Below are 12,104 nucleotides of genomic sequence, written 5' to 3' on the forward strand. Positions count from 1 at the left end.
CTCCTTCCTCCCGCGCTCGCGCTGTCCCTCCCTGTTCCCGGCTCTCTGCCTCCCGCTGTTTCTCTCTTGTCCAGAGGGGTTAGTTCTCAGTCTCGCAGGCTGGAAACGCTGCCAGCGAATGTTTCTGTGTGCTGCCTGCCAGGTCCCCGGGGAAAGGGCCTGGAAACGCAGCGCGGGAGGAGCAGTGGGAGCAAGGGAAAACCATTGTTTCTCACTGCTCGCCTGCTGCATTTTCTAGTGGGAAAACACGCTCTGTGAGGCACCGGGTTGCGTGTTGCTGCTGAAGTTGCCCCCTCTCCCCTCCCCCTGCCCCAGAATTTACCATCCCGGTGCAGAGGAGGAGAGGCTGCAGCGCTGCCGCGGAAAAGCTGAGACGTGTTTTCAATTTGCCTCCTGCTTATCTCTGCTGTTTGGACAGAGGTTTAAAAAGCTGGATTTTCTGTCCCTGCAGAGTAAACACACAGAACCCGGCAGCACAAACTATTTCTGGCTTATCAGTGGAGGAATGCAGCAGCTGAGGCTTCGCGCGAGTGGGCCGTCAGCAAGGCCCTGAAGGGGCCCCCTCCCCACTCCGCGCTATTAGAAGTGTGAGAGCCCAGCAGGACTCAGAGGGGAGAGTTGGAGAAAAAGGCAGAAAAGGGAAAGAAAGAGGAAGAGAGAGAGTGAGAGAGGCTGAGCAGACCCCGATGGCTACAGACGAAGTTACAGGAGGGGCTCGCAAAGCTACGAAAAGCAAACTTTTTGAGTTTCTGGTCCATGGGGTGGTGAGTCGGGAAAGTTAGCGAGCTGGCTGGCTCTGAATAGAGGGATGAGTGGAAGCGGCGGCTGCGCCGGGCGGGAGCTCTGCGGTGCTCCCGCGCTGCCTCGCCGGGCGGCGCGGGGCCGCGGAGCCCCGGGCAGGCACCGGCTCGTTGGTGGCACAGGCTGGCGGCCGGGGGGTGTGTGCTGTGATTTCTGCTGTGATTCTCCATGAATGGTGAATAGCGTGCTTTTGAGCCTGGTCACGGTGCGGAATCTGCACTGGATCTGACCCAAATGGGCTTGTAGGACACTTTGTTCTGTAATCAAACTTGTGTTTTGGAAAACAATTCTGATGAAAGCCTGATGAAGCCTGTGGTGCTGCCTCTGGTTCTTGTCTCCAGTCTTGGCTGTTGTGTATCCTCTGGCTACTTAACAGGTGACTTTCAGGGGCTTGAAGAGATTAGCTCTGCAGATCTGTGGCAGTCTATGGGAACGCACCCACAGGAGAGTTTCAGGGTGCCATGCGTCACTAAAGCCATCCTTCAGGTCCTTAAAAATGTTCCAGCTTTTGTTTAAGAATCAGGTCTTCGATCTCCATTTAAGGGGAAATGCCAACCCTGTTTTGCTGCATTGGAAACGATGTTCTTTAAATGACTCTCTAGTGGTTGGAAGCAGTCACCATTTATAACATTTGGATTAATTGTATTGATACATATTTATCAAAAATAAGACTGTTAAAGAGTGCCAAGGAATGCAGATATTATTTGGATACTGACAGTCTTGAGTGCTTTCTCTCTTGAGGATTCTGGCACCTCCTGCGACACCTTTTTGAAGACATCAGGTGGTGGCTTTTGTGCACAGATCACAGAAATCTGTGAAGCTCCTAAGTTGTCTCCATAGTTCAATCTTTCTCCAGATGTGTAGGATCTATAGTGTGTCCTGCACATCCTGATATGGTGGGACTCACAAGACGAAGGACTTTGAGGTGGCATTCTGTATTTCTGAAGCGGCGCGCAGGGATGTGGCACAGAGCGCAGGAGCTGGAGATCGCGGGCGCGCGGGGTGACGGGAGAGCCGGTGCGTGGGTTTGTAACAGGGGTTCAGTGTGGGACTGTGGGTTATTGGGGTGACGGGAGAGCCGGTGCGCGGGTCTGTAATGGGTTCAATGTGGGACTGTGGGTTATTGGGGTGACGGGAGAGCCGATGCGCGGGTCTGTAACGGGTTCAGTGTGGGACTGTGGGTATTGGGGTGACTGGAGAGCCGGTGCGCAGGTCTGTAACGGGGGTTCAGTGCGGGACTGTGGGTTATTGGGGTGACGGGAGAGCCGGTGCGCGGGTCTGTAACGGGTTCAGTGTGGGACTGTGGGTATTGGGGTGACTTGCTCCAGATGGCTGTATCTGGGCAGAACCACGGGTGGGCTGGGAGCGGTGGGTGTAGGGGATGCTTTTACCTTTCCCATGGTTTCTGTTGGCATTTGCACACCAGTCGTCACCCTTTACTATCAAGAGGAGTGGCAAAAGCAGTTCTGTGGACGTGATTCTTCCCCACGTAGACGGCCTTCACGTGAAAGCAGCAGCTGGCTGCTGAAACACGGGAATTTTCAATCTATACCAGAATGCATTTAGCAGAGCTCATTTCCATTACTTGTTTGGGTGCTGGAGTTTTGCCGCTAGTGGCACCTTACCTGACCGTGCGCTTCGCCTGGGGCGCGCGCTCGCCGGCCGCCCTCCCGCCGCGTGCCGCTGGGCCGGGCTCCCCGCTCTCGTCCCGGCATGGCCGCGGCTGGTGCCCTCGCCTCCCCTCCGCACGATCTCCTGCAGTTCTGCGTGGCCTCCCGGGTTCTTCCTTGTCTGGGGTTCGTTTTGATCAAAGCACAGCTTGGGGTGCTCAGTCTTCTGTTGCTTAAAAGAGATAATAGGAGTTATAACTTCATTTTAACACCCCTGGTCCTGTATCCTACCAAATAAGAATGTGCCGTCACAGCCGTTACCTTGAGTTTACGTGTTGCTAGCTATTGAGTTTTATTTCCATTTCTTGGAGTCTGATTCTGCTGTAATTTCAGGGAAAAGTCTCCTCTTCAAGTTACTTACTTATTATTTGATTTTCTTATGGCAGCATGCGCCTTTCTTTTTTCTCTTTTCCCCTCTTCCCCAGAAGAAGAAGAAGAGGTAAATAGAGGTGAATAGTAGATAGAGAAATGGTTTTTGCTCTGTGGACGCTGGGTGAACAGGATGAATCACAGTGTTCCTGGGGGCAGGTCCTTTTGGGTTCACTTGGTCTTTCTGGAAACACGTTCCGGCGCTAAGGTCACTTCGCCCTGTGCTCCTGCGCGCCTGGTTCCGCGCTTGTTCTTCTCCTTGTTCTGCCCTGTTTGCCTGACACCCTGAACGGTGACACCTCGTAATGGGTGAAAACCTCAGGTGTGGCGCTTCGTTCTGCTCCTGCCCGAGTTCCTGCGGTTTGTCACACCTGTGCTCAGCCGCTCTTTCCCAAGGGTTACATTTCTGTCGGTTATTTGTTTCTACGATTCTTTGCTGCTGTTCTGTTCCATCAGGGCCTTGCACATTGTTCTTGTGGGAAGAGAGAAAATCTTTTCCCCAAAGGCTCCATCCTTTATTTTGTCCTCTCTTTTTTTTTGTGTGTGTGTGTGTTCCTCTCTGCTCTATTTCTGGCACTTTTATGGATAAATATAGCTTCAATCACCACATTTGTGTTGATTTGTCTCTTTATTGATGTGTTTTCTACTGTCCAGCAGTACATTTCAGGCAGCCTTTATGACACCTCCCTCCGAGTGTCCAGCTGTTGCCGTGGATTGTGTTGACCAAACCAAGTTAGTGATGTTCCTGTTTCCTCTGTGCTGTGTCACCGGCCTCCCCGCAGGCTGGATCCCTGAAACGCCTGGTGCAGTTCCCTCTTTCCCTCGTCCCCCTGTGTCCATACCCCATCAGGGCTCCCCCCGTCTCCGGGCAGGTGCGTGTGCAGATGTTGCCACGGCTCTGGTCCAACATCTGTCCTCTCGTGGCTCCGTGTTCTCCAGCGCCTCGTGCCGTCGACCTTGCCGGTGTCGTCCCTGACAAGAAGCTGCTGAGAGGTTCGTTTTCTTGTGCTGTTTTGACCTCTTTAATCTGCTTCTGCGTCCTCTTTCCATTCCCACTTTATCTCCCTTCCAAAGCCAATCTTCCTGCCTTTTGTACACAAGATACACCTATAAAGGTCTGTGTCCCTTTCTCAACCATCAAGTCATATCTGTATTTACAATATACTTGCTGTCACTTCAAATTACTTTCTTTTTCCCATAGCGATCTTGTTCTTTGTTCTCTGTGCTGTGCTCAGGAAGCTCTTCCTGTTAATATAACTCCTTATCCATATTTATTTTCTGCTAGTATATGGTTTTTTCATAGTTCCTGCTAATCTCTACAGTTTAATATTAGTTACACATTGAGACTGCTAATTTATAGGAACCTCTGTATCACTTATGTGGCTTCTTTGCTTGTCCTTAGTCGTCGATTTGTCTAGTTATCTGCGTCTCGGATCCAGAGGATTGTGTGTGAGCGCAGACGCCGTTCTGTGAGGCGGTTGTCGCGGTGGAAGGGTCTCAGCGCGTGCCGTCGGGGATCGTGGCGATGGGTGTTTAAGGCAGTGGTAGATGACTTGTTGCCAGTGTTAAAACAGACAGAAAGACAGGTGTGATGCCCCAAAGATACGTGTGGAGTGTCTAACAGATTTATCGGTGATTTGGAAAAGGGAATAAGCAGTTGATTTCGTAAGCAGGTTTTGCATGTCCTCATGCATCGCTGGTTTTTAAATGGAGTGTTAAGGAAGGTTTGGATGTACCGTGAGCAGCCGCTGCTGGGAGAGCAGCTAAACTGGTCAGGAGATGGGGCAGAGGGTCACGCAGAAGTGGCCGTCGATCCAGGGCATACGTACAGGAATGTTTTCCTGATCTCGGTCACCTGCGTGACCAGCAGGCGAAGGAGGAACAGCGCAGGGGTCAGTGGTGGTGGGAAGCCCGTGAAGACTTAATCTAGAAGAGAATCTTTTTTAAAAGATTATTTATAATACGTAAGGATGGGAGCTGATCAGGCAAGTTGTAGGATCTCTGTCAGTAGAGGCCTTTAGGCACTGGTTGAAGAAGTGAACACCTATCAAAGATAATGGAGATACCGGTGATACTACTTGGAGACAAGGAAGGACTGGATGACCTCAAGGACTCACATTTCAGTAGGATATAAAAATTATATTTGTTTCATTAGAATGGGAAGAACTAAATATATGCTCCCCAAATGGAACAGTGATCTGTTGTAAGTGGATGAAGGTGACTGTTTCTTCCAGGCAGTTGTCAGTTTGCAGAGATCACGACTAGAACAGACGAGCTAATGAAAAATATCCTACTAATTTTTATATTATCACGGCTCTAAACACAGTCTGGTCAGAGCGCAGATCGGCCGGCACCCGAAGGGCTGGAGCGGAGCCCCAGGACCGCGCTGGGCAGCGCGTCCCCGTGCCGGCGCAGGTTTGCAGCTGCCGCGGCGTGGCCGTGCGGGCCGGGTCGGCGGCGCCGTGTGCCGCGCGGGCCCTGCTGTGCCAGCGGGGTTCGAGGCAGCCGGGAGAAACCGGGACCTCCCCGCGGGAAGGGGCTTGGCTGGACCGCGCCTGCGGAGGCCTGGAGCGGGGAGCACTGCGCGGTGTTGGGCTGCGTGAGCTGCCCACGCAGACCCGAGGTTTGTCCTCTCCCAGCCCGGACTCATTGCCGGCTGACAGGTGTAGAAAAGTTCACAGGTGATTAAGGCAAGAAAATCATACTAATTCTATAGAGGCCTTTAACAGAGACCAGTACCTTGTCCTTAGTTGTCGTGGTTTTGTGCAATGTGGGCTTGTTGAACAAATTTGAGTTGCCTGTTGAGAAAGTTCAGATTTGCAGATGAATATTGTGGCACAGATGTAACTGATGTGAGATGTTTGAATTGCTCTTCTGTTTTCTAAAAAAGAAATACTGTAGGAATACAGACAGAGTGACAGTGAACAGTTTAGCCCAGTGTCCGCAGTGGCAGGGAGCGGCAGGACACGGTGCCGCACAGGGACAAGGCAGAAACCTGGCGGTGCTTCACCTGGACGCCGCGTTCTTCACGCCGGCTCCACTCCGTGCGCTGCAGCTCAGCGGTGGGTGCGAGCGGGTCTGTGAGCTCAAAGACAGTCTGTGGGGTCTGGTGGTTTCAATCCCAAAGATTTGTGTTTTAGTCTATAGGGTTTGGTGGTTTCAATCCCAAATATTTATGTTTTAGTCTATAGGGTCTGGTAGTTTCAACCCCAAAGATTTTTTATTTTCCGTGGGTGCATCCAAGTGTTCGCTTGAGGTTTGTCTGATTTTCTGAGCCGTGAGTGGACATGCATGGCACAGAAAAGTGATCACTGCGCTTTGTCTCAAGTTACAGTTCCCAGTTCAGGAAATGGGATGTTTTCTAAACTGAAGATTTTTGGATGCTCATGGACATTATATGAAAATGGGCGAGAGCTTTTGGGAAGTGGAGGAAGGTGAATATGGCAGATGAGCACGAAGAATTGTAGGACTGATGTTTCTGCTACTAAATCTAGAAGATTAATAGACGTTAGAAAATGAACTCGTATGAGGTGACGTCTGTAGCGAGAGCAGAGGAGCTGTCTGCAGCTTTCTTGCACTTCTAGGAGTCCGTTTTGAAGCAGCACATGCAGTGGGACACTGTTTGTGCGGTCAGAAACCTGTTGCCATCAGACAATATCAGTCTGGTCTAGATTTTTTAGCTGTTCCAGGTACTTCCAGTGGCATGTTCTTACCCTCAGACAGCATCTTCCTCTTCCTTATGTTTGTGCCTTATAGAAATCGGTAGCTGCTGTAATGCACTAACACGATATGTTGTCTAGCCAAGGTAGCTCTGTTTTCAGTTTTAAAACATGCCGTTTGTATTCTTGGTAACTGTTGTTCTCAGACCCCGTGGGTTCCTGTGTTCCCGAACCCCGCAGGTTCCTGTGTTCCCGAACCCCGCAGGTTCCCGTGTTTTCAGAGCCCACAGGTTCCCGTGTTTTCAGACCCCGCGGGTTCCGGTGTTTTCAGACCCCGCGGGTTCCCGTGTTTTCAGACCCCGCGGGTTCCTGTGTTCCCGAACCCCGCAGGTTCCCATGTTCTCAGATCCCGCGGGTTCCTGTGTTCTCAGATCCCGCGGGTTCCCGTGTTTTCAGACCCCGCGGGTTCCCGTGTTTTCAGACCCCGCGGGTTCCTGTGTTCCCGAACCCCGCAGGTTCCCATGTTCTCAGATCCCGCGGGTTCCTGTGTTCTCAGATCCCGCGGGTTCCCGTGTTTTCAGACCCCGCGGGTTCCCGTGTTTTCAGACCCCGCAGGTTCCCGTGTTCTCGATCCCCGCGGGTTCCCGTGTTTTCAGACCCCGCGGGTTCCCGTGTTCTCAGACCCCGCAGGTTCCCGTGTTTTCAGACCCCGCGGGTTCCTGTGTTCCCGAACCCCGCAGGTTCCCGTGTTTTCAGACCCCGCGGGTTCCCGTGTTCTCAGACCCCGCAGGTTCCTGTGTTCCCGAACCCCGCAGGTTCCCGTGTTCTCAGACCCCGCGGGTTCCCGTGTTCTCAGACCCCGCGGGTTCCCGTGTTCTCAATCCCTGCGGGTTCCCGTGTTCTCAGACCCCACAGGTTCCCGTGTTTTCAGACCCCACAGGTTCCCGTGTTTTCAGACCCCGCAGGTTCCCGTGTTTTCAGACCCCGTGGGTTCCCATGTTCTCAATCCCTGCGGGTTCCCGTGTTCTCGATCCCCGCGGGTTCCCGTGCTCTCAGACCCTGCGAGTTCCCGTGTTCTCAGGCCCCGTGGGTTTCTGTGTTCTCAGACCTCATGGGTTCCTGTGTTCTCGATCCCCGCGGGTTCCTGTGTTCTCAGACCCTGCAGGTCCCTGTGTTGCCGATCCCCGCGGGTCCCTGTGTTCCCGATCCCTGTGGGTCCCTGTGTTCTCAGATCCCGCTGGTTCCCATGTCGCTGATCCCCGCGGGTCCCCGTGTTCCCGGTCCCCATGGGTCCCTGTGTTCCCGGTCCCCGCGGGTCCCTGTGTTGCTGATCCCCGCGGGTCCCTGTGTTCCCGGTCCCTGTGGGTCCCTGTGTTCTCAGATCCCGCTGGTTCCCATGTTGCTGATCCCCGTGGGTCCCCGTGTTCCCGGTCCCCATGGGTCCCCATGTTCCCGGTCCCCATGGGTCAGCGTGTTCCCGGTCCCCGCGGGTCCCTGTGTCCGTGGGTGGTGGCTGCTCACTGTAGCCATGGGGGTGCCAGTGGCGCCGAGACGGACGCTGTGTCCCTCAGAACAGGGCGCCGTGGGTGCCGCTCGCTGCTGGCTGCGTTGCGGTGGCTCCCTGCTCAGGCCCTTTCTGTGAGGCTCTTACGGCCATTTTTGGGTTTTATTTTCTTGGCGCTTTCTTTTACTTTTACCTGTCAGCTCTCTGGGTTGTTTTCCTGTCTCTGGTATGTCCAGACGGGAACTCTTCTTTTTTCTGCTTTAGCACTCGGCTGCTATGGTGTTGATGTCCCGTGAGAAAAGCCTCTGCAGTAGAAATACACAGAAAAGCAGCAGTCCCATGTCGTCTCATTTCTGAGAAGTTCGCATGAAGAAATGACAAAGGGGAGGAGGACAGAGGTGGTTCGGAGGAGGTTCGGGCGGGGCGGAGGTGGAAAAGCGGGTGTGTGTGTGTTTGGGAGCAGGGACGGGGGTGCGGGGCGTGGGCGGCGTGCGGGGGGCGCAGCCTGTGGCAGCCCTGGAGATGGTGCTGTGTGCTGCTGTGCACCGCCCGGCCTGGTCCTGCTGCTCTGTGACAGCCCTGGAGATGGTGCTGTGTGCCGCTGTGCACCGCCCGGCCTGGTCCTGCTGCTCTGTGACAGCCCTGGAGATGGTGCTGTGTGCCTCTGCACCGCCCAGCCTGGTCCTGCTGCTCTGTGACAGCCCTGGAGATGGTGCTGTGTGCCGCTGTGCACCGCCCGGCCTGGTCCTGCTGCTCTGTGGCAGCTCTGGAGATGGTGCTGTGTGCCGCTGTGCACCGCCCGGCCTGGTCCTGCTGCTCTGTGGCAGCTCTGGAGATGGTGCTGTGTGCCTCTGCACCGCCCAGCCTGGTCCTGCTGCTCTGTGACAGCTCTGGAGATGGTGCTGTGTGCCGCTGTGCACCGCCCGGCCTGGTCCTGCTGCTCTGTGACAGCCCTGGAGATGGTGCTGTGTGCCGCTGTGCACCGCCCGGCCTGGTCCTGCTGCTCTGTGACAGCCCTGGAGATGGTGCTGTGTGCCTCTGCACCGCCCAGCCTGGTCCTGCTGCTCTGTGACAGCCCTGGAGATGGTGCTGTGTGCCGCTGTGCACCGCCCGGCCTGGTCCTGCTGCTCTGTGGCAGCTCTGGAGATGGTGCTGTGTGCCGCTGTGCACCGCCCGGCCTGGTCCTGCTGCTCTGTGGCAGCTCTGGAGATGGTGCTGTGTGCCTCTGCACCGCCCGGCCTGGTCCTGCTGCTCTGTGGCAGCTCTGGAGATGGTGCTGTGTGCCTCTGCACCGCCCGGCCTGGTCCTGCTGCTCTGTGACAGCTCTGGAGATGGTGCTGTGTGCCGCTGTGCACCGCCCGGCCTGGTCCTGCTGCTCTGTGACAGCCCTGGAGATGGTGCTGTGTGCCGCTGTGCACCGCCCGGCCTGGTCCTGCTGCTCTGTGACAGCCCTGGAGATGGTGCTGTGTGCCGCTGTGCACCGCCCGGCCTGGTCCTGCTGCTCTGTGACAGCCCTGGAGATGGTGCTGTGTGCCTCTGCACCGCCCAGCCTGGTCCTGCTGCTCTGTGACAGCCCTAGAGATGGTGCTGTGTGCCGCTGTGCACCGCCCGGCCTGGTCCCGCTGCTCTGTGGCAGCCCTGGAGATGGTGCTGTGTGCCGCTGTGCACCACCCGGCCTGGTCCTGCTGCTCTGTGACAGCCCTGGAGATGGTGCTGTGTGCCGCTGTGCACCGCCCAGCCTGGTCCTGCTGCTCTGTGACAGCCCTGGAGATGGTGCTGTGTGCCGCTGTGCACCGCCCGGCCTGGTCCTGCTGCTCTGTGGCAGCTCTGGAGATGGTGCTGTGTGCCTCTGCACCGCCCAGCCTGGTCCTGCTGCTCTGTGACAGCCCTGGAGATGGTGCTGTGTGCCGCTGTGCACCGCCCGGCCTGGTCCTGCTGCTCTGTGACAGCCCTGGAGATGGTGCTGTGTGCCTCTGCACCGCCCAGCCTGGTCCTGCTGCTCTGTGACAGCCCTGGAGATGGTGCTGTGTGCCGCTGTGCACCGCCCGGCCTGGTCCTGCTGCTCTGTGACAGCCCTGGAGATGGTGCTGTGTGCCGCTGTGCACCGCCCGGCCTGGTCCTGCTGCTCTGTGGCAGCTCTGGAGATGGTGCTGTGTGCCGCTGTGCACCGCCCGGCCTGGTCCTGCTGCTCTGTGGCAGCTCTGGAGATGGTGCTGTGTGCCGCTGTGCACCGCCCGGCCTGGTCCTGCTGCTCTGTGACAGCCCTGGAGATGGTGCTGTGTGCCGCTGTGCACCGCCCGGCCTGGTCCTGCTGCTCTGTGGCAGCTCTGGAGATGGTGCTGTGTGCCGCTGTGCACCGCCCGGCCTGGTCCTGCTGCTCTGTGGCAGCTCTGGAGATGGTGCTGTGTGCCGCTGTGCACCGCCCGGCCTGGTCCTGCTGCTCTGTGACAGCCCTGGAGATGGTGCTGTGTGCCTCTGCACCGCCTGGCCTGGTCCTGCTGCTCTGTGGCAGCTCTGGAGATGGTGCTGTGTGCCGCTGTGCACCGCCCGGCCTGGTCCCGCTGCTCTGTGGCAGCTCCGCGCCTTCACCGCGGAGCCGTGAGAGCGTCCCTGCAGCTGGGCGCTTGCCGCGCCGTTCCCCAGGGCCTGCAGACCGCACCGCGTTTGTCCTCTGGCCTGTGACGTGTTCGAAGTAGTGTGGAGCAACCCACGTAATGTGGAGCAGAGGGGCAGAGCGGGGGTGGCCGGCGGCCGGGGACAGAGCCAGGGCGGGCAGCGTGGGCCGGGGCGGGCTGTGCAGTCCGGCGCGGGCAGCGTGGGCTGGCACGGGCAGCGTGGGCCGGCGCGGGCAGTGCAGTCCGGCGCGGGCAGTGCAGTCCGGCGCGGGCAGCGTGGGCTGGCGCGGGCAGCGTGGGCCGGCGCGGGCAGTGCAGTCCGGCGCGGGCAGTGTAGTCCGGTGCGGGCAGCGTGAGCTGGCGCGGGCAGCGTGGGGCAGCGTGGGCCGGCGCGGGCAGTGCAGTCCGGCGCGGGCAGTGTAGTCTGGTGCGGGCAGCGTGAGCTGGCGCGGGCAGCGTGGGGCAGCGTGGGCCGGCGCGGGCAGTGCAGTCCGGCGCGGGCAGTGCAGTCCGGTGCGGGCAGCGTGAGCCGGCGCGGGCAGCGTGGGGCAGCGTGGGCCGGCGCGGGCAGTGCAGTCCGGCGCGGGCAGTGCAGTCCGGTGCGGGCAGCGTGAGCCGGCGCGGGCAGCGTGGGGCAGCGTGGGCCGGGGTGGGCAGTGCAGTCCGGCGCGGGCAGCGTGGGCCGGCGCGGGCAGTGCAGTCCGGCGCAGGCAGTGCAGTCCGGCGCGGGCAGCGTGGGGCAGTGTGGGCCGGCGCGGGCGGTGTCGCGGGAGGGCGCGTGGCGTGTCGGCGCTGGCGGGGACCGCGGCCTTCAGCACACGTGGAACTTGTCCAGGGCAGGTTCAGCCCCCTGAGGAGCAGGGCAGATGGGTGCAGATCTGTAGGCAGGTGGGCCCCCAAGATCGCTCTCAAAAGATGTGGTGGTGTTGTAATACTCTTCAGTATCGAGACTGTGAGAAATTCAATGTATTGTCTGTCTCTGTCTTCTCTTGTACGTGTGTTCGAGAGCAAAATAAGCGTTTAGATGAGGTGCTGCTTGAGTGTTCTCCTACAATAGCTGCGACGGCAGAGGCGTTGGCACCGGGAGCGCGGTGTGCCGGCGCCGCGGTTCGCGAGCGATGTGTGCCGGCGGGTGATGCTGGAGGCAGGAGCGTAGATGGGAGGGAAGGGGTGAGGCGGCGCAGGGCGGCATCGAACGTGGTTTTGCTGGAGATGTCTCCTTTTTCTCAGTTTGGTGCTTTCTCTGTGTTTCTCTGTTTTGATGCTTAACAAAGGGCACTGAAGGAGGCTGGAAGATGTCAGATCTAAATCGAGCAGCTCTGGCTTGCTGACGTTGCTCCAGGCCTCGAGGTGCCCTCTGCGGGGCCGCAGTCCGGCCCGTCCCCGGGGGGGACGGACGCGAGATGGCCGCGCTCGGGACTCGTCTGTCCGGAATGTCAGATGTCCGCAGTGACTGACAGGGAACAGCAGGCCTGCTGGTTGCTGG

The 12,104-nt window shown here is 57.9% G+C and overlaps 1 protein-coding gene across 1 annotated transcript in view; it reads left to right on the forward strand.

Moving 5' to 3' along the window:
- Window positions 1-686: 686 nt before the first annotated feature.
- The window catches only part of SMARCD3 (SWI/SNF related BAF chromatin remodeling complex subunit D3), a gene marked incomplete at both ends in the record, with an annotated part of 58,997 nt that continues 47,579 nt past the window's right edge, over window positions 687-12,104 (forward strand). The window contains one exon of the mRNA XM_080340463.1: window positions 687-764. Coding sequence (XP_080196589.1) covers window positions 687-764 — 78 coding nt within the window. The remainder of the gene's footprint in view (window positions 765-12,104) is intronic.

This window comes from Nesoenas mayeri, assembly GCF_963082525.1.
Source record: "Nesoenas mayeri genome assembly, chromosome: 2".
Lineage (NCBI taxonomy): Eukaryota > Metazoa > Chordata > Aves > Columbiformes > Columbidae > Nesoenas > Nesoenas mayeri.